The sequence below is a fragment of the Oncorhynchus kisutch genome, unplaced genomic scaffold, assembly GCF_002021735.2.
Source record: "Oncorhynchus kisutch isolate 150728-3 unplaced genomic scaffold, Okis_V2 scaffold3992, whole genome shotgun sequence".
NCBI classification, from domain to species: Eukaryota; Metazoa; Chordata; class Actinopteri; order Salmoniformes; family Salmonidae; genus Oncorhynchus; species Oncorhynchus kisutch.
The window spans coordinates 8,313-29,520 of NW_022265937.1; the positions used below are offsets into that span (position 1 = coordinate 8,313).

Sequence of the window (21,208 nt, forward strand, 5' to 3'; positions counted from 1 at the left end):
CCGCACCCCACAGCGACACCGCACCCCACAGCGACACCACACCCCACAGCGACACCACACCCCACAGCGACACCATACCCCACAACGACACTATACCCCACAACGACACTATACCCCACTGTTACGTTCCCCAGTTTGTGTATTTGCATGTGTTTATTTCAGGAAATGGCTTCCTGAAATCCCTCAAGCAGCTGATTGGTCGACTCCATGGTTAATTGGAGAGCTGACCCCGCCCCCTCGCCAAGACACAGCTGTCTCCAATTACCCATTCCTTCAGAAGCTATATAAAAGCCAGTGTTCTGTTCAGGAGAGAGAGATTTGGAGGTAGGGATTGCTGAGAGAGATTTTGCTAGAGGTAGAGCTTTTCTGGGAGGTCATTGCAGAGATTTTGCTAGAGGTTGATTTGCTAAAGATTTTGGAGGTAGGGATTGCTGAGAGATTTTGCTAGAGATATAGAGATTTTCTGGGAGGTCATTGCAGACATTTTGCTAGAGAGATTTGCTAGAGGTTGATTTTGCTGGGAGTTCATTGCAGAGAGTTGGTATGTTTTGTGAGTTTGTTGCTCAGATGGAGCTTATTTGATGTCCTTTTTCTTAGTTTGTTCGTGAAATTGTTTAATATTCTGTTTCATTTGTTCCCAGGGGGAAGGGGAAGGCACCTTGGGAGTGTTTAGGCAAGAGGCCCGTGGGCATACATATACCCGTAGTATATTCATTGTCTAGGCACACTAAGTAAGACCTGGGCGGACCACCCCCTGTATTTTGGTTAGGGCACCAGGTGGTGCTAAATTAGGTAAGTAGTGGGTAGGCAGGTAAGATAGGAGAGGGGGGGCTTTGAGATTTACTTTCTTGGCTTTGGTTCCGTCCCCTTTTCCCCATATTACCGTGTAAAGGAATAAAGTCCTTGTAAACGGTACCACATTCTGCCTGTTGTCATCCTTACTTGCACCTACAGTCCATAACTTTTTCACTTCACAGAGAGTTTAGTTGTAGCAGGGTGTTGCGTTCCCTCTTCATAGAGGCGTGCGTAACACCCACAATGACACTATACCCCACAACGACACCATACCCCACAGCGACACCATACCCCACAGCGACACCATACCCCACAGCGACACCATACCCCACAGCGACACCATACCCCACAGTGACACCATACCCCACAGTGACACCATACCCCACAGTGACACCATACCCCACAACGACACCATACGACACCATACCCCACAACGACACCATACCCCACAGCGACACAGTACCCCACAGCGACACAGTACCCCACAGCGACACCATACCCCATAACGACACCATACCCCACAACGCCACTGTACCCCACAATGACACAATACCCCACAACGACGCAAAGCTGAAACAGGTTTTTAGACACGCTGGCAATTTTTTTGTAATTAAATTAATTAAAATTAAATAAGTATTCAGACCCTTTGCTGAGACTCTAAATTGAGCTCGGGTGCATCCTGTTTCCATTGATCAACCTTGAGATGGATCTACAACTTGATAGGAGTCCACCTGGTGTAAATTCAACTGACTGGACATGATTTGTAAAGGCACACACCTGTTTTTCAGAAGAAGGGACTGAGAGTCTAGTCAGGATCGAGGGAAAGAAGAACAGAGCAAAGGACAGAGAGATCCTTGATGAAAACTTGCTCCAGAGCGCTCAGACCGGGGCGAAGGTTCACCTTCCAACAGGACAACGACCCTAAGCACACAGCCAAAACAACACAGGAGTGACTTCAGGACAAGTCTCTGAATGTCCTTGAGTGGCCCAGCCAGGGCTCGGAAATGAACCCGATCAATCATCTCTGGAGAGACCTGAAAATAGCTGTGCAGCAACGCTCCCCTTACAACCTGACAGAGTCTGAGAGGATCTGCAGAGAAGAATGGGAGAAACTCCCCAAATACAGGTTTGCCAAGCATCATACCCAAGAAGACTAGAGGCTGTAATCGCTGCCAAAGGCGCTTCAACAAAGAACTGAGTAAAGGGTCTGAATACTTACAGCTGAAGTCAGAAGTTTACATACACTTTGGTTGGAGTCATTAAAACTCGTTGTTCAACCACTCCACACATTTCTTGTGAACAAACTATAGTTTTGGCAAGTCGGTTAGGACATCTACTTTGTGCATGACACAAGTAATTTTTCCAAAAATTGTTTACAGATTATTTCACTTATAAATTCACTGTATCACAATTTCAGTGGGTCAGAAGTTTACAAACACTAAGTTGAGTGTGCCTTTAAACAGCTTGGAAAATTCCAGACAATTATGTCATGGCTTTAGAAGCATCTGATAGGCTAATTGAGTCAATTGGAGGTGTATCTGTGGATGCATTTCAAGGCCTACCTTCAAACTCAGTGCCTCTGCTTGACATCATGGGAAAATCTAAAGAAATCAGCCAAGAATTTCCCAACGCCTGAAGGTACCACATTCATCTGTACAAACAATAGTACGCAAGTATAAACACCATGGGACCATGCAGCCATCATACCGCTCAGGAAGGAGACGCGTTCTGTCTCCTAGAGATGAACGTACTTTGATGCGAAAAAGAACAAATCAATCCCAGAACAACAGCAAAGGACCTTGTGAAGATGCTGGAGGAAACAGGTACAAAAGTATCTATAACCACAGTAAAACGAGTCCTATATCGACATAACCTGCAAGGCCGCTCAGCAAGGAAGAAGCCACTGCTCCAAAACCGCCCTAAAAAAGCCAGACTACGGCTTGCAACTGCACATGGGGACAAAGATCGTACTTTTTGGAGAAATGTCCTCTGGTCTGATGAAACAAAAATATAACTGTTTGGTCATAATGACTATCGTTATGTTTGGAGGAAAAAGGGGGAGGCTTGCAAGCCAAAGAACACCATCCCAACCGTGAAGCACGGGGGTGGGTAGCATCATATTGTGGGGGTGCTTTGCTGCAGGAGGGACTGTTGCACTTCACAAAATAGATGGCATCATGAGGGAGGAAAATGATGTAGCAACATCTCAAGACATCAGTCAGGAAATTAAAGCTTGGTTGCAAATGGGTCTTCGAAATGGACAATGACCCCAAGCATACTTCCAAAGTTGTGGCAAAATGGCTTCAAGACAACAAAGTCAAGGTATTGGAGTGGCCATCACAAATCCCTGACCTCCATCCTATAGAAAATGTGTGGGCAGAACTGAAAAAGCGTGTGTGAGCAAGGAGGCTTACAATCCTGACTCAGTTACATCTGTAAGGAGGAATGACCCAAAATTCACCCAAGTTATTGTGGGAAGCTTGTGGAAGGCTACTCGAAACGTTTGACCCAAGTTAAACAATTGAAAGGCAATGCTATCAAATACTAATTGAGTGTACGTAAACTTCTGACCCACTGAGAATGTGATGAAATAAATAAAAGCTGAAGTAAATAATTCTCTACTATTATTCTGACATTTCTTAAAATAAAGTGGTGATCCTAACTGACCTAAGTCAAGGAATTCTTACTAGGATTAAATGTCAGGAATTGTGAAAAACTTAGTTTAAATGTATTTGGCTAAGGAATATGTAAACCTCTGACTTCAACTGTATGTAAATGTGACATTTCCAGGAAAAAAATACCTGTTTTTGCTTTGTCATTGGTATTGTGTGAATGTTGATGAGGGGAAAAAAACAATTTAATCCATTTTAAAATGAGGCTGTAACGTAAAAAAATGTGTAAAAAGTCAAGGGGTCTGAATACTTCCCGAAGGCACTGTATATATTTTACGTCAAGATGTTCAGGTTCTTGTTTCCCCCCTTTCCACCATGCTACTGTTGATATAAGAGGTTGTCTCCTCCTCTTCATCTCTGATACTATTGGCTCTTCAGTCTTGACCCCGCCAGCCTGGTCCTCCTCAGGAAGTGAGATGTGGCATCTCTTCTTGTGTCTCCCAAGACTCTGAGTAGTGTTGAGTCTCTGGCCACATTCGTCACAGCTGTAAGGTTTCTCTCCTGTATGAACTCTACTGTGTATGTTAAGGTCTGATGATCTTGTTAAAGCCTTCCCACAGACAGAACAGGGGTAAGGTTTCTCCCCATGTGTCTCCTTTGTGTGTCCAGAAGTGATGCTTCATCAGGACTGCTCGTCTAAAACTCTTCCCACAAACAAAATATCTGTACGGTTTAACATGTCATGTGTCTTTTTCAGATCAAATAACCGTTGCCAGTCTGTCCCACACACAGAGCAACTGTCTCTCTGAGCTTTGAGATTCCCCTAGGTTTCTTTAGGTTCTCCTGATGTAGAGGTTCTCCCCTCCGAACTCTCGTCTATGTGAATGAGAAAACATAGGTTAGAAGGTCCAGTAACGTCAAACATGTGATTTCCTGTCTTTTATACACATTTCCACACTATGAGGTTGGAAAAAAAATACTGTGAAATTATGAAAATAATAAAAAAATTTGCTTGAGAATTTGCTCTTATCTACGAAGATATTTGTTTATTTTAATTGAAAACAATCACAGCTACTTAATAAAATAAAAAACATTTTTTAAATAAAAGAGCGATGTTCATGCTTCCACTTACCGAGACGATGAAGATCCCAACCAACCTCTTCTCCATCTGAATTAATCAGACCACCAACTTCCTCATCTTCTCCCTCCCGCTCTCCTTCAGTTGTAACAGGGTTTTGAAACTCAACAGGTGGTAAACCAGCATGAGTTTTCTGATGTCTCTGAAGTTTTTGAGAACTAATGAAGCTCTGGCCACATTTAGGACAGTTGTAAGGTTTCTCTCCTGTATGATATCTGAGGTGGACTTTAAGGCCTGCTGATCTTGCAAAACTCTTATCGCAGACAGTGCAGGAGAAAGGTTTCTCTCCAGTGTGTGTCCGGAAATGCTCCTTCAAGTAACGTGCTTCAGAAAAATTCTTCCCACACACAGAGCAGGAGTGGGATTTCCCTTCTATGTGCAACAGTCTGTGTTTACGCAAGGACGAAGCACATCCAAACCTCTTGTCACAATCAGGGCAAGGGTGTCGTTTCTCTCCAGTGTGCACTGACCGGTGGTCTTCAAGATACGCCTTCTCACTGAAACTCTTCCCACACACAGAGCAACTATAAGGTCTCTTTCCTGTGTGAGTCTTCTCGTGCTTCAGGAGTTGTTTAGACAAGGCAAAGCTTTGCTCACACACAGAACAGTGGTGGGGTTTCCCTGTGTGTTGCAGAGAGTGGTCCTTTAGCTGATCTGGACGGCTGAAACTCTTTCCACAGACAGAGCAGGAGTGGGGTTTCTCTCCTGAGTGCATCAGGAAGTGTTCCTTCATGCGTGATTGTAAGCTAAAACCCTTCCCACACACAGAGCAGGAGTAAGGTTTCTCTTCTGCGTGTAACCACTGGTGCCTTTTCAAGGCTGAGGCAAAACCAAACCTCTTGTCACATTTGGAGCAGACGTAAGGTTTCTCTCCAGTGTGCACTATCTGGTGGTCTTGAAGATGTCTTTTTACACGGAACTGCTTTCCACACACAGAGCAAGGGTATGGCTTTTCTCCTGTGTGTATTCTCATATGTATTAGCAGTTTTGATAACTTTTTGCAGTCTTGTCCGCACACTGAACAGCAGTGAATTTTCTTAGCTGTGTGATTCCCCTGGTGTTGTTCAGGTAGTCCTGATGTAGAGGGACTCCCTTCACTGTCAGAGCAGTGGTCCGGTCTCTCTGCTGTGGGATAAGATGGGATGGATAAACTATGTGAAAATTTGGAACTGTAACAAAAAATATTTTTTCGTCCTTGGAATAACTGAATGTTAAACTTACCAAAAGCAGGATCCTCTTCCTCCTCTTTCACTATGATAACCAGTGCTGGTGTAAAACCATGACTCTCTCCTGTGTGTGTTCTCTGGTGTTTGGTAAGATTTGACGATGAAGAGAAACTCTCCCCACACACGGAGCAACTGTACAGCTTCTCTCCTGTGTGCAACGTCTGGTGTTTTTTCAGGTTTCCTTTGTCACTGAATTGCTTCCCGCAGACAGAGCAGGAGTAAGGTTTTTCGCCTGTGTGAGTTCTCATGTGTATTTGTAGTTTTGATAACTTCTGACAGTTTTTTCCACACACTGAACAGCAGTGAATCTTCTTAGCTGTGTGATTCCCCTGGTGTTGTTCAGGTAGTCCTGTTGTAGAGGGACTCCCTTCACTCTCAGAGCAGCGGTCAGGTCTCTCATCTGTGGTAACGACATAAATATGGATTAACTCAAATTAGTTAACACCCTGACTAAGTCAAAATATTTGTTCCTGACGAAACAGAAAATAAATAAATATTGTAAAATTATAGGGCCCATACTTTTATCAAAAATGCTACATGTTAGCTTTTCCCATGAGATAACCTGGCACAGTTAGCCCTAAGCTAACCACCAGAAGCATATTTTAAACCTCCAAATCAAGGCTGTTCCACTTAAAATCTAATTAAATGTTATTGGTCGTGAACACAGTATTCTGCCGTTGTTATAGCAGGTGATGCTCCAACAGTGCAGTGTTACCTAGCAATATTAGATAATACATACAAATCCCACCAAAATGTATCAGAACAGTTCAGAATATATATACAATGTATAGACAGTATATGAATAGGAACGGTGTGTACAACGGTGTGTACTAGCTAGCCGGCTAGTAACAGTGATTATGTCCATAGGGCAGCAGTCTAAGGTGGTAGCCAGCTAGTAACAGTGACTATGTCCATAGGGCAGCAGGCTAAGGTGGTAGCCGGCTAGTAACAGTGACTATGTACATAGATAGGGCAGCAGTCTAAGGTGGTGGCCAGTTAGTAACAGTGATTATGTCCATAGGGCAGCAGTCTGAGGTGGTAGCCGGCTAGTAACAGTGACTATGTCCATAGGGCAGCAGGCTAAGGTGGTAGCCGGCTAGTAACAGTGACTATGTACATAGATAGGGCAGCAGTCTAAGGTGGTGGCCAGTTAGTAACAGTGATTATGTCCATAGGGCAGCAGTCTAACGTGGTAGCCGGCTAGCAACAGTGACTATGTCCCATAGATAGGGCAGCAGTCTGAGGTGGTAGCCAGCTAGTAACAGTGACTATGTCCCATAGATAGGGCAGCAGTCTAAGGTGGTAGCCGGTTAGTAACAGTGACTATGTACATAGATAGGGCAGCAGTCTAAGATGGTAGCCGGCTAGTAACAGTGACTATGTCCATAGGACAGCAGTCTAAGGTGGTAGCCGGCTAGTAACAGTGACTATGTCCATAGGGCAGCAGTCTAACGTGGTAGCCGGCTAGCAACAGTGACTATGTCCCATAGATAGGGCAGCAGTCTGAGGTGGTAGCCAGCTAGTAACAGTGACTATGTCCCATAGATAGGGCAGCAGTCTAAGGTGGTAGCCGGTTAGTAACAGTGACTATGTACATAGATAGGGCAGCAGTCTAAGATGGTAGCCGGCTAGTAACAGTGACTATGTCCATAGGACAGCAGTCTAAGGTGGTAGCCGGCTAGTAACAGTGATTATGTCCATAGGGCAGCAGTCTAAGGTGGTAGCCGGCTAGTAACAGTGATTATGTCCATAGGGCAGCAGTCTAAGGTGGTAGCCGGCTAGTAACAGTGATTATGTCCATAGGGCAGCAGTCTAAGGTGGTAGCCGGCTAGTAACAGTGACTATGTACATAGGGCAGCAGTCTAAGATGGTAGCCAGCTAGTAACAGTGACTATGTCCCATAGATAGGGCAGCAGTCTAAGGTGGTAGCCGGCTAGTAACAGTGACTATGTCCATAGGGCAGCAGTCTAAGGTGGTAGCCGGTTAGTAACAGTGACTATGTCCATAGGGCAGCAGTCTAACGTGGTAGCCGGTTAGTAACAGTGACTACGTACACTGCAATAACAACGGCAGATTATGATGATCTTCTAGATGGTAGCAGGGTGAACAGGCTGTGGCTCGGGTGGCTGAAGTCCATTATGATCTTTCTTGGCCTTCCTGTGACACCGGGGGCTGTAGATGTCCTGGAGGGCAGGCAGCGTGCTCCCGTCTGTGGTTGCAGACGGTGCATTTACCGTACAAGGCGGTGATACAGCCCGAATAGATGCTCTCAAAGGTGCATCTGTAGAAGTTTGAGGGTCTCCGGGGGCCAAGTCAAATTTCCTGAGCCTCCTGGGGAGGTTGAAGAGGCGCTGTTATGCCTTCACCACACGGCCTGTGTGACTGGATCATTTCAGGTTGTCAGTGATGGGCCTTAAGCTTTTCACCACCTTCGTCTCTCTCTCTGCCGTCTCCAGGATCAACTCCTTCAGTTTGTTGACGTTGACGGAGAGGTTATTATCCTGGCTCCACTCCACCAGGGCCCTCACCTCCGACCCGTAGGCCGTCTCGTTGTTTTTGGTAATCAAACGATCCCGACACAACAGGCTAAAATTTCAGGCGGCAGTTTCAAACAGCTCTCACACAAAAAGGGTATTATCATCATTTGTACATTTTCACAGTATGATTCCATCCTCAGCGTGGACATACAGGACCAGCACAGTATGATTCCATCCTCAGCGTGGACATACAGGACCAGCACAGTATGATTCCATCCTCAGCGTGGACATATAGGACCAGCACAGTATGATTCCATCGTCAGCGTGGACATACAGGACAGTCAACAGTATGATTCCATCCTCAGCGTGGACATACAGGACCAGTCAACAGTATGATTCCATCCTCAGCGTGGACATACAGGACCAGCACAGTATGATTCCATCCTCAGCGTGGACATACAGGACCAGCACAGTATGATTCCATCGTCAGCGTGGACATACAGGACAGTCAACAGTATGATTCCATCCTCAGCGTGGACATACAGGACAGTCAACAGTATGATTCCATCCTCAGCGTGGACATACAGGACCAGCACAGTATGATTCCATCCTCAGCGTGGACATATAGGACCAGCACAGTATGATTCCATCCTCAGCGTGGACATACAGGACAGCCAACAGTATGATTCCATCCTCAGCGGGGACATACAGGACAGTCAACAGTATGATTCCATCCTCAGCGTGGACATACAGGACCAGCACAGTATAATTCCATCCTCAGCGTGGACATACAGGACAGTCAACAGTATGATTCCATCCTCAGCGTGGACATACAGGACCAGCACAGTATGATTCCATCCTCAGCGTGGACATACAGGACAGTCAACAGTATGATTCCATCCTCAACGTGGACATATAGGACAGTCAACAGTATGATTCCATCCTCAGCGGGGACATACAGGACCAGCACAGTATGATTCCATCCTCAGCGTGGACATATAGGACCAGCACAGTATGATTCCATCGTCAGCGTGGACATACAGGACCAGTCAACAGTATGATTCCATCCTCAGCGTGGACATACAGGACAGCACAGTATGATTCCATCCTCAGCGTGGACATATAGGACCAGCACAGTATGATTCCATCCTCAGCGTGGACATACAGGACCAGCACAGTATGATTCCATCCTCAGCGTGGACATACAGGACCAGCACAGTATGATTCCATCCTCAGCGTGGACATACAGGACAGCCAACAGTATGATTCCATCCTCAGCGTGGACATATAGGACCAGCACAGTATGATTCCATCCTCAGCGTGGACATATAGGACCAGCACAGTATGATTCCATCCTCAGCGTGGACATATAGGACCAGTCAACAGTATGATTCCATCCTCAGCGTGGACATACAGGACAGTCAACAGTATGATTCCATCGTCAGCGTGAACATACAGGACAGTCAACAGTATGATTCCATCGTCAGCGTGGACATACAGGACAGTCAACAGTATGATTCCATCCTCAGCGTGGACATACAGGACAGTCAACAGTATGATTCCATCCTCAGCGTGGACATACAGGACAGTCAACAGTATGATTCCATCCTCAGCGTGGACATACAGGACCAGTCAACAGTATGATTCCATCCTCAGCATGGACATATAGGACAGTCAACAGTATGATTCCATCCTCAGCGGGGACATACAGGACAGTCAACAGTATGATTCCATCCTCAGCGGGGACATACAGGACAGTCAACAGTATGATTCCATCCTCAGCGTGGACATACAGGACAGTCAACAGTATGATTCCATCCTCAGCGTGGACATACAGGACAGTCAACAGTATGATTCCATCGTCAGCGTGGACATACAGGACAGTCAACAGTATGATTCCATCGTCAGCGTGGACATACAGGACAGTCAACAGTATGATTCCATCCTCAGCGTGGACATACAGGACAGTCAACAGTATGATTCCATCCTCAGCGTGGACATACAGGACCAGTCAACAGTATGATTCCATCCTCAGCGTGGACATACAGGACAGTCAACAGTATGATTCCATCCTCAGCGTGGACATACAGGACCAGCACAGTATGATTCCATCCTCAGCGTGGACATATAGGACCAGCACAGTATGATTCCATCCTCAGCGTGGACATACAGGACAGTCAACAGTATGATTCCATCCTCAGCGTGGACATACAGGACCAGCACAGTATGATTCCATCCTCAGCGTGGACATATAGGACCAGCACAGTATGATTCCATCCTCAGCGTGGACATACAGGACAGTCAACAGTATGATTCCATCCTCAGCGTGGACATACAGGACCAGCACAGTATAATTCCATCCTCAGCGTGGACATATAGGACCAGCACAGTATGATTCCATCCTCAGCGTGGACATATAGGACCAGTCAACAGTATGATTCCATCCTCAACGTGGACATACAGGACAGTCAACAGTTTGGAAAACTACTGATTCAAGAGTTTTTCTTTATTTTTTACTAATTTCTATATTGTAGAAAAACAGTGAAATAACACACATGGAATCATGTAGTAACCAAAAAAAAGTGTTAAACAAATCAAAATATATTGTCTATTTTAGATTCTTACATTTTCTATTTTAGATTCTTCAAAGTAGCCACCCTTTGCCTTGATGACAGCTTTGCATTCTCTCAACCAGCTTCATGCATTTCAATTAACAGGTGTGCCTTGTTAAAAGTGACTTTGTGGAATTTCTTTCCTTCTTAATGCTTTTCAGCCAATCAGTTGTGTTGTGACAAGGTTGGTTATTCAGAAGATTTACCCTATTTGGTAAAAACAAGTCCATATTATGGAAAGAAAAGCTCAAATAAGCAAAGAGAAATGACAATCCATCATTATTTAAAGACATGAAGGTTAGTCAATTCAGAAAATTGCAAAAAAAAGTTTCTTCAAGTGCAGTAGCAAAAACCATCAAGCGCTATGATGAAACTGGTTTTTATGAGGACCGTCAAAGGAAAGGAAGACCCAGAGTCACCTCTGTGGAAGAGGATACGTTCATTAGAGTCACCTCTGTGGAAGAGGATACGTTCATTAGAGTCACCTCTGTGGAAGAGGATACGTTCATTAGAGTCACCTCTGTGGAAGAGGATACGTTCATTAGAGTCACCTCTGTGGAAGAGGATACGTTCATTAGAGTCACCTCTGTGGAAGAGGATACGTTCATTAGAGTCACCTCTGTGGAAGAGGATACGTTCATTAGAGTCACCTCTGTGGAAGAGGATACGTTCATTAGAGTCACCTCTGTGGAAGAGGATACGTTCATTAGAGTCACCTCTGTGGAAGAGGATACGTTCATTAGAGTCACCTCTGTGGAAGAGGATACGTTCATTAGAGTCACCTCTGTGGAAGAGGATACGTTCATTAGAGTCACCTCTGTGGAAGAGGATACGTTCATTAGAGTCACCTCTGTGGAAGAGGATGCGTTCATTAGAGTCACCTCTGTGGAAGAGGATGCGTTCATTAGAGTCACCTCTGTGGAAGAGGATGCGTTCATTAGAGTCACCTCTGTGGAAGAGGATACGTTCATTAGAGTCACCTCTGTGGAAGAGGATACGTTCATTAGAGTCACCTCTGTGGAAGAGGATACGTTCATTAGAGTCACCTCTGTGGAAGAGGATACGTTCATTAGAGTCACCTCTGTGGAAGAGGATACGTTCATTAGAGTCACCTCTGTGGAAGAGGATACGTTCATTAGAGTCACCTCTGTGGAAGAGGATACGTTGATTAGAGTTACCTCTGTGGAAGAGGATATGTTGATTAGAGTCACCAGCCTCAGAATGCAGTCCAGATAAATGCCTCTGAGTTCAAGTAACAGACACAACTCAACATCAACTGTTCAGAGGAGACTGCGTGAATCAGACCTTCATGGTCGAATTGCTGCAAAGAAACCACTACTAAAGGACACCAATAAGAAGAAAAGGCTTGCTTTGGCCAAGAAACACGATCAATGGACATTAGACCGGTGGAAATCAGTCCTTTGGTCTGATGACTCTAAATTTGAGATTTTTGGTTCCAAGCATCGTGTCTTTGTGAGGCGCAGAGTAGGTGAACGGATAATCTCCGCATGTGTGGTTCCCACCGTGAAGCATGGAGGTGGTGGTGTGATGGTGCTTTGCTGGTGACACTGTCAGGGATTTATTTATAATATTCAAGGCACACCTAACCAGCATGGCTACCACAGCATTCTGCAGTGATATGCCATCCCATCTGGTTTGTGCTTAGAGGGACTATCATTTGTTTTTCAACAGGACAATGCCCTAACACACCTCCAGGCTGTGTAAGGGCTATTTTACCAATTTTATACAGGACCAGGGCTCAGCATATGTGGGAACTCCTTCAAGACTGTTGGAAAATAATTCCAGGTGAAGTTGGTTGAGAGAATGCGTAGAGTGTTCAAAGCTGTCATCAAAGCAAAGGGTGGCTACTTTGAAGAATCTCAAATATAAAATAAATTGTTTTGGATCCTACATGATTCCATGTGTCATTTCATATGTCTTCACTATTATTCTATAATGTAGAAAATAGTAAAAATAAAGAAAACCCCCTTGAATGAGTAGGTGTGTCCAAACTTTAAACTGGTACTGTATATTTAAACACAATATGTAAAAATATATATATATTGGCTGATGTGGAATTTGTTACAGGAAATAATCATGCTATCAGCTGGTTGTGTTAGCATAGGGCTACGTTTTCTCATGCTGTCAGCTAGTTGTGTTAGCATAGGGCTACGTTATCTCATGCAGTCAGCTGGTTGTGTTAGCATAGGGCTACGTTTTCTCATGCTGTCAGCTGGTTGTGTTAGCATAGGGCTACGTTATCTCATGCAGTCAGCTGGTTGTGTTAGCATAGGGCTACGTTATCTCATGCTGTCAGCTGGTTGTGTTAGTATAGGGCTACGTTATCTCATGCTGTCAGCTGGTTGTGTTAGCATAGGGCTACGTTATCTCATGCTATCAGCTGGTTGTGTTAGCATAGGGCTACGTTATCTCATGCTGTCAGCTGGTTGTGTTAGCATAGAGCTACGTTATCTCATGCTGTCAGCTGGTTGTGTTAGCATAGGGCTACGTTTTCTCATGCTATCAGCTGGTTGTGTTAGCATAGGGCTACGTTATCTCATGCTGTCAGCTGGTTGTGTTAGCATAGAGCTACGTTATCTCATGCTGTCAGCTGGTTGTGTTAGCATAGGGCTACGTTTTCTCATGCTATCAGCTGGTTGTGTTAGCATAGGGCTACGTTTTCTCATGCTGTCAGCTGGTCGTGTTAGCATAGGGCTACGTTTTCTCATGCTATCAGCTGGTTGTGTTAGCATAGGGCTACGTTATCTCATGCTATCAGCTGGTTGTGTTAGCACAGGGCTACGTTATCTCATGCTATCAGCTGGTCGTGTTAGCATAGGGCTACGTTTTCTCAAGCTATCAGCTGGTTGTGTTAGCATAGGGCTACGTTATCTCATGCTATCAGCTGGTTGTGTTAGCATAGGGCTACGTTATCTCATGCTATCAGCTGGTTGTGTTAGCATAGGGCTACGTTTTCTCATGGTTAAAGCTTAAGCAAGATGTTGCAAGTATGGTCCCATTAAATATCAAAGCTATAGTACAACACAAACACTTTTACTCACCAAAAGCAGGATCCTCCTCTTCCTCTTTCACTTTGACATCCAGTACAACAGACTCCTCTACCGCTGCAGACACCTGCTGCTGTGATCCCTGTCCAGGAGCTTGGCTCAGGCTAGCCAAAGGTCCTTCTCCAGCATGGAGACAGGACTGATTTGCCGACGAGGATAATTTATTTCTGCAGAGAGAGCAGGGGTAAGGTTTCACCTTAGTGTGAACTCGCTGGTGTCTTTTGAGGAGTGGTGAAGCTGAGAAACTCTTATTACACGGAGAGCAGTGGTTCGGTTTCTCTCCGGTGTGCTGTTGCATGTGAATCTTGAAAGTCCACGATTGGCTGAATTCCTTCCCACATTCTGAGCAGCTGTATTGTGCGACACTAGTGTGGGATTGTTTGTGTCTTGCTAGAGAGCTACGGTGAACAAAGGTATTTTTACAGGAGGTACACCGGTAAGGTTTCTCTCTATCAGCATTGACAAAAACAACAATTTCCTCCTCCTCCTCTTTGACATTAATTGCCAGCTCCTGTTCCTCGTCTTCGATCTTGATATTCATAGTTTGACTGCCTGATGACGCCATATCTGGAATTCCCAGTGTACACTGGTTGCTATGGTTACTGGCATGGCTGCATTGACGTTTGCGAAGACCTTCGGTCGAAGCAAAACCCCTCCCGCAATCAGAGTACTCGTAAGGTTTCTCTCCAGTGTGCACAGTCTGATGCTGCCTGAGCCTCGATGGTGACTCGTATCTCTTCCCACACTGTGAGCATTGGTAAGGTTTCGGTGTGGGTGTTCCTGTATGGCGTCTTACGTGTCTCGATAGAGTTCCCTTACAGCCAAAGCTCATCTCGCAGTAGGAGCACTGGTGAGGTCTCTCCCCTGTGTGCTTTCTCATGTGCATCTTCAGTTCATATGCAGAGAAACATTCCTTTCCACAATTGGAGCACGGGTGCTTCTTTGTCGCATCTGGCTGCTTCTCTCCAGGGTGGGTCATCTGATGTCTTTCCAGGTGGGGCTTTAGTGTGAATTGCTTCCCGCACACAGAGCACTGGTAAGGCTTCTCTCCTGTATGTGTTCGGAAATGTCTCTTCAGTTTGGAGGGGTGAACAAAGTCTTTTCCACATACTGGACAGACGGAAGCCTCCTTAGCAAGGTATGTGTGTGTTCTCAGGTGTCTGTTGAAATTAGATGGGTGAGCGATCTCTATTCCACATTCTGGGCAGCGCCAAAACTTCTTAGATCTAGGATTCTCCTGGTGCTGTTCAGGTTCTGCTGGTGCCCCATCACTAGAGCTGGTGTTAGAACTCGCTCCTCGTTCGACTGGAAAATAAAGGGGGGGGGGGGGGGGGGGGGGTCATTCAATCTCAAAAAAACACAAGAGGCTTTTAACACCTGCGTTCTGAAATCGTTTCTATAGTTAGATAACATAAGTATTACAGAAACATTTGTGTTCAAATTATGTGATTTGATCTCTGAGGAACACAGCTAATTGATTGCACCCAAATTGGCCATTCTAATTTAAGGGATTCATATGATCTTCAGTAAATATAGTAATATATAATAAGTACCAGACATCCAATTCAAATGGTCAAGTCACCCGCAGACACACATCTCACCCAGACAACAGTGTTACAGTATCAGTTCTTTACAAAAATATATATATATATATATATATATAAAATAATAAGTAATATATATTTTTTATTTTAACTTTATTTAACTAGGCAAGTCAGTTAAGAACAAATTCTTATTTTCAATGACGGCCTAGGAACAGTGGGTTAACTGCCTGTTCAGGGGCAGAACGACAGATTTGTACCTTGTCAGCACGGGGGTTTGAACTTGCAACCTTCCGGTTACTAGTCCAACGCTCTAACCACTAGGCTACCCTGCCGAACCCTTTACGGAATAGTGATGATAAAACAAACACGTTTGGTATTTGCCAAAAGACATGTGGGTTACTCCCCAAACATATGGAAGATGGTGCTCTGGTCAGATAAGGCTAAAATTGAGATTTTTGGCCATCAAGGAAAACGCTGTCTGGCGAAAAGCCAACACTTCTCATTACACCGAGAACACCATCCACAGTGAAGCATGGTGGTGACAGCATCATGCTGTGGGGATGTTTTTCTCATCGGCAGGGACTGGGAAACTGGTCAGAATGGAACGAATGATGGATGACGTTAAATACAAGGAAATTCTCGAGGGAAACCTATTTCAGTCTTCCAGAGATTTGAGACTGGGACGGAGGTTCACCTTCCAGCAGGACAATGACCCTAAGCATTCTGTTAAAGCAACACTCAAGTGGTTTAAGGGGAAACATGTAAATGTCTTGTAAGGGCCTAGTCAAAGCCCAGAACTCAATCCAATTGAGAAGCTGTGGTATGACTTAAAGATTGCTGTACACCAGCGGAACACATTCAACTTGAAAGAGCTGGAGCAGTTTTGCCTTGAAGATTGGGCAAAAATCCCAGTGGCTAAATGTGCCAAGCTTATAGAGACATACCCCAAGAGACATGCAGCTGCAATTTCTGCAAAAGGTGTCTCCACAAAGTATTGACTTTGGGGGGGGGGTGAATAGTAATGAACGCTCAAGTTCAGTTTTTTTTGTCTTATTTCTTGTTTGTTTCACAATATAAAATATTTTGCATCTTCAAAGTTGTAGGCATGTTGTGTCAATCAAACGATACAACCCCCCCCAAAAATTCCAGGTTGTAAAAAAATTGTAAAAGCAACAAAATAGTAAAAATGCCAAGGGGGGTGCACACTTTCACAAGTCACTGTATGTCTGACGAGAACTGCGGCTTGGAGTATTGCTTCTTTGTAATGCATTCCCTGTGAATCTGGTGATTTTATTTTATTCCCTGTTCAGACAAAATTCGCCATTGAAGATGCTTGCATTATTTGCCATTAATTATTGTGGAGGAACCAGGTTTTGCCCACTAGAGTTTGGTTAAAGCATCATGCTGCTAAGAGATGGACAAACAATTGCTTTCATGGGAGGACTGGCTTGACTTGTGAGGATGACCACACAATTTATTTTCATTATGATAAAAAGCTATTGGTTTTCTACCCAAAGTTGCATGGAGACCAGTAAAATTGATAAAATAATGTGGCACTAGCAGGAATAGTGGAATCTAGCGGAACAAAAACTGGTACTTGCACACAAATTTATGGTAAATAATGCAAGTTATTTAAAAGGCTAATTTCTCTGAACAGATAAAAAAAAAACATCACCAGATTCACAGGGAATGCATTACATAGTATGGAGAAGCAATACTCCAAGCCGCAGCTTCGTCCTACTTCTCTAACATAGAGAACTGATACCATACACTGGTTGTTAGGGTGAGATTGGCATTGGGGTGTGGGGTCGGTTGGTGCCTTTTGAGAATTGTATTGGATTTCTCATACACTACATGGCCAAAAGTATGTGGTCACTGCTCGTCAAACATCTCATTCCATAATCATGGGCATTAATATGGCCTCACTTTGATATGGACTCACTTCCACCAAACTTTATAGTTGGCACTATGCATTCGGACAGGTAGCGTTCATCTGGCCTTTGCCAAAGCCAGATTAGTCCGTCGGACTGCCAGATGGTGAAGCGTGATTCATCATTCCAGAAAACATGTTTCCGATGCTCCAGATTCCAATGGCGGGGAGCTTTCCACCACTCCAGCCGAGGCTTGGCATTGCGCATGGTGATCTTAGGCTTGTGTGTGGCTGCTCGGCCATGGAAACCCATTTCATGAAGCTCTCGACGAAGAGTTCTTGTGCTGACGTTGCTTCCAGAGGCAGTTTGGAACTCGGTATTGAGTGTTGTAACAGAGGGCAGTTTGGAACTCGGTAGTGAGTGTTGCAACTGAGAACATATGATTTGTACACGCTACAGCACTCTGCGGTCCCGTTCTGTGAGCTTGTGTGGCCTACCACCATGCGGCTGAGCCATTGTTGCTCCTAGACGTCTCCACTTCACAATAACAGCACTTACAATTGACCGGCGCAGTTGAGCTCTTCGGTCCAATGATGATGACACGTTGAAAGTCACCGAGCTCTTCAGTAAGGCCATTCTACTACCAATGTTTGTTTATGGAGATTGCATGGCTGTGTGATTGATTTTATTTTATAAATGTTTTCAATTTAATCTTAAATGTTTTTTTTTTTTACCCCTTTTTCGTGATATCTAATTGGTTGTTCCATTCTTGTCCCATCGCTGCAACTCTCGTACGGACTCGGAGAGGCGAAGTTCATGAGCTTTTGGCCACGTAGTGTATCTTACTCAATGGAAGGACTAAGTTTGATCCAGATCAGATGTGGGTATTTATTGACTATTATGTCAATCCTACAAATCAAAAGGGCCCATTTGGATTCAATCAATTAGCTTCATTTCTCAGAGATTAAATGTAATTTCAACAAAAAATAATGTTGCAGGAAAGCGAATCTTATCTGTTACCAACTACAGACACAATTTCATAAGAATCATTGTGATGGTGGTTGTCATGGCTACCTGAAATGATTCAAGGGGTAAACAAAATGTATTACTATTTTATAGCTATTATCAGTCATTGTCCTGTGTTTTTATTCCATAAACATTTAACCTTTTATTGAATTAAACAGATAGTGTGACCATCTGTAGATGAACTATCAACAAACTATCTGTTGATAAGCAACTGCTTGCCAATGTTACATTGGGGTTATGTTTAGAATAAGGTTAGGGTTATGTTTAGAATAAGGGTAAGGTTAGGGTTATGTTTAGAATAAGGTTAGGGTTATGTTTAGAATAAGGTTAGGGTTATGTTTAGAATAAGGTTAGGGTTATGTTTAGAATAAGGTTAGGGTTATGTTTAGAATAAGGTTAGGGTTATGTTTAGAATAAGGTTAGGGTTATGTTTAGAATAAGGTTAGGGTTATGTTTAGAATAAGGTTAGGGTTATGTTTAGAATAAGGTTAGGGTTATGTTTAGAATAAGGTTAGGGTTATGTTTAGAATAAGGTCAGGGTTATGTTTAGAATAAGGTTAGGGTTATGTTTAGAATAAGGTTAGGGTTATGTTTAGAATAAGGGTAAGGTTAGGGTTATGTTTTAGAATAAGGGTAAGGTTTGGGCTAGTAGACATGCTACTAATGTCTTTAGAGGATCTACAGGTGGATTATCCAAATAAAGTGTTACCAATTAAACTGCTATATATAGAATGGAACTGTATAATCTCTGTAATTAATGAAGCATGTTCATTTACCAGTATCATCCACGTCCCAGTCTTCCTCCTCCTCCTTGACTACAATGTTAAATCTGGGTATTTCACTGCAGGTGTCGATGTCTCTATGGTTAGAGTCAGGAACCAGTGACTCCGGAGGGCTGGGTTCAGTGGAGCAGGAGAGAGGGGGGTTGGATGGGTCAGCAGAATCCTAAAACAAAGAATAAGATTGAATTAGTTATATATACCCATCAGAACCCAAAATATAAACTTGTTATACTCCGATGTTTGTAAACAAAGTAAATGTAAACAAACACTATTTAACCCCAAAACATAGTTAAAACTATAATTTTCATATCATGGATGGTCAGTCCTTGCATCAATAGCTCTGTTTATGAATCTGAGAGTGGTTACATTTCTTCAGGCCACCTCTCAGCTTTTTATTGGCTTCTAAGAGGGGAGGCAAGACCCTTTGTGATCGTTTCAACTACTAATTGAAGCTTTAATACTTAGCTAAATGGATGATCTAACTAGCTAATACTTTAGTAATAATAATAATAATACTGCTAATACTAATACTTTAGGCATAGCCATCCCGACTGGTTTAGCATTAGTTATAGTCATTCTCACCTCATTCATCGTGAATTCTTCAGAAATAGTTTCCTATGAAAGAGTTGGGTCACTGAATTAAACTAAAGCAGATTCTTCTCAAATCCCCGACAGTTCACCACGAGGTCACATTATCTAGCGGATTACTTTCCATACAACTCAGATAGCTAACTAGCTAGGCCAACGGTAGCTAGATAATTTACTTTCCTAGACCAGATAGCAAAACTATATGAAATGGTCGTTGAAAATATCGCTAGCTCCACGTATATAGTCCGAGTTGGGCAAAATCCAAGTCTAATTTAAACGACATCAAATGATAGACACATTTCAGACACTACCAAACTAAGCTAGCTAGCTATCAACATAAGCATCTTCTTTCTTCCAGCCCAGCTTCCGGGTTAGATTCTTCTGTCAATCTGCATTATCCCGAAACAGCAGAAGGCTCTACGGGACACTAGCTTGTTACCAACGTTACAGTTTGAAAATATTGAAATGTTTTACCGGTACAATTAATAATATATGCATGGTTAGCTACCAGCTAGCTACATTAGTGTCTTCCTGCTTCCGGCCTAACTTCCGGTCCGTCCTCGACTCTGCTGCCGACCCATTCTGCATTACCGCCACCACCAGTTCACAGTCTTCTATGTGTCATGGCGGTCTGCAAACAAACGTTTATTTGCATGCCGCCATCTACTGTGCTGGAATGTACGATCAATCATGATCTTCCAAATTCTGTTAATTTGTTACGTCAAAATGATTTCATACTCCACATTTAGGGGGGGGGGCACAAGGGGGTCCAAAATTGTTGTCACAGGGGCACTGTCCCCCCCCCCCAGAACCGCTAATGCTACCCCCCACCCCCCCCCCCCCCCAAAACACACAAAAAAACACTCCCAACCCTCCTACCCTATTAAACTGTATCTACAGTGCATTTTTGGGAAATGTCTATAAAAAAAACAACTGAAATATTACATTTACATAAGTATTCAGACCCTTTACTCAGTACTTTGTTGAAGCACTTTTGGCAGCGATTACAGCCTCAAGTCTTCTTGGGTATGACGCAACAAGCTTAGCACACCTGTATTTGGGGAGTTTCCCCATTCCTCTCTGGAAATCCTCTCAAGTTCTGTCAAGGTTGGATGGAAAGCGTCGCGGTACAGCTATTTTCAGGTCTCGTTCCATAGATGATTGATCGGGTTCATTTCCGAGCCCTGGCTGGGCCGCTCAAGGACATTCAGAGACTTGTGCCGAAGTCACTCCTGTGTTGTCTTGGCTGAGGGTCGTTGTCCTGTTGGAAGGTGAACCTTCACCCCAGTCTGAGGTCCTGAGCGTTCTGGAGCAGGTTTTCATCAAGGATCTCTCTGTATTATGCTCCATTCAATCTTGGTTTCATCAGACCAGAGAATCTTGTTTTTAGTTTTTAGTAGCCTTATGGAAAACTCCAAGCGGGCTGTCATGTGTATTTTACTGAGGAGTGGCTTCCGTCTGGCCACTCT

General features: G+C 43.9%; 1 protein-coding gene across 1 annotated transcript; it reads right to left on the reverse strand.

Annotated features, from left to right (window-relative positions):
* Positions 1–3,653: 3,653 nt before the first annotated feature.
* On the reverse strand, positions 3,654–20,266 carry LOC116372990 (zinc finger protein 271). Its single transcript, XM_031821557.1, has 6 exons — positions 19,734–20,266; positions 19,146–19,314; positions 13,923–15,233; positions 5,767–6,171; positions 4,540–5,670; positions 3,654–4,283 (listed from the first exon to the last, which is right to left on the reverse strand). The coding sequence occupies exons 1-6, from the start codon at positions 19,740–19,742 to the stop codon at positions 4,231–4,233; spliced, it is 3,078 nt and encodes a 1,025-aa protein (XP_031677417.1). The 5' UTR covers positions 19,743–20,266; the 3' UTR covers positions 3,654–4,230.
* Positions 20,267–21,208: the final 942 nt, after the last annotated feature.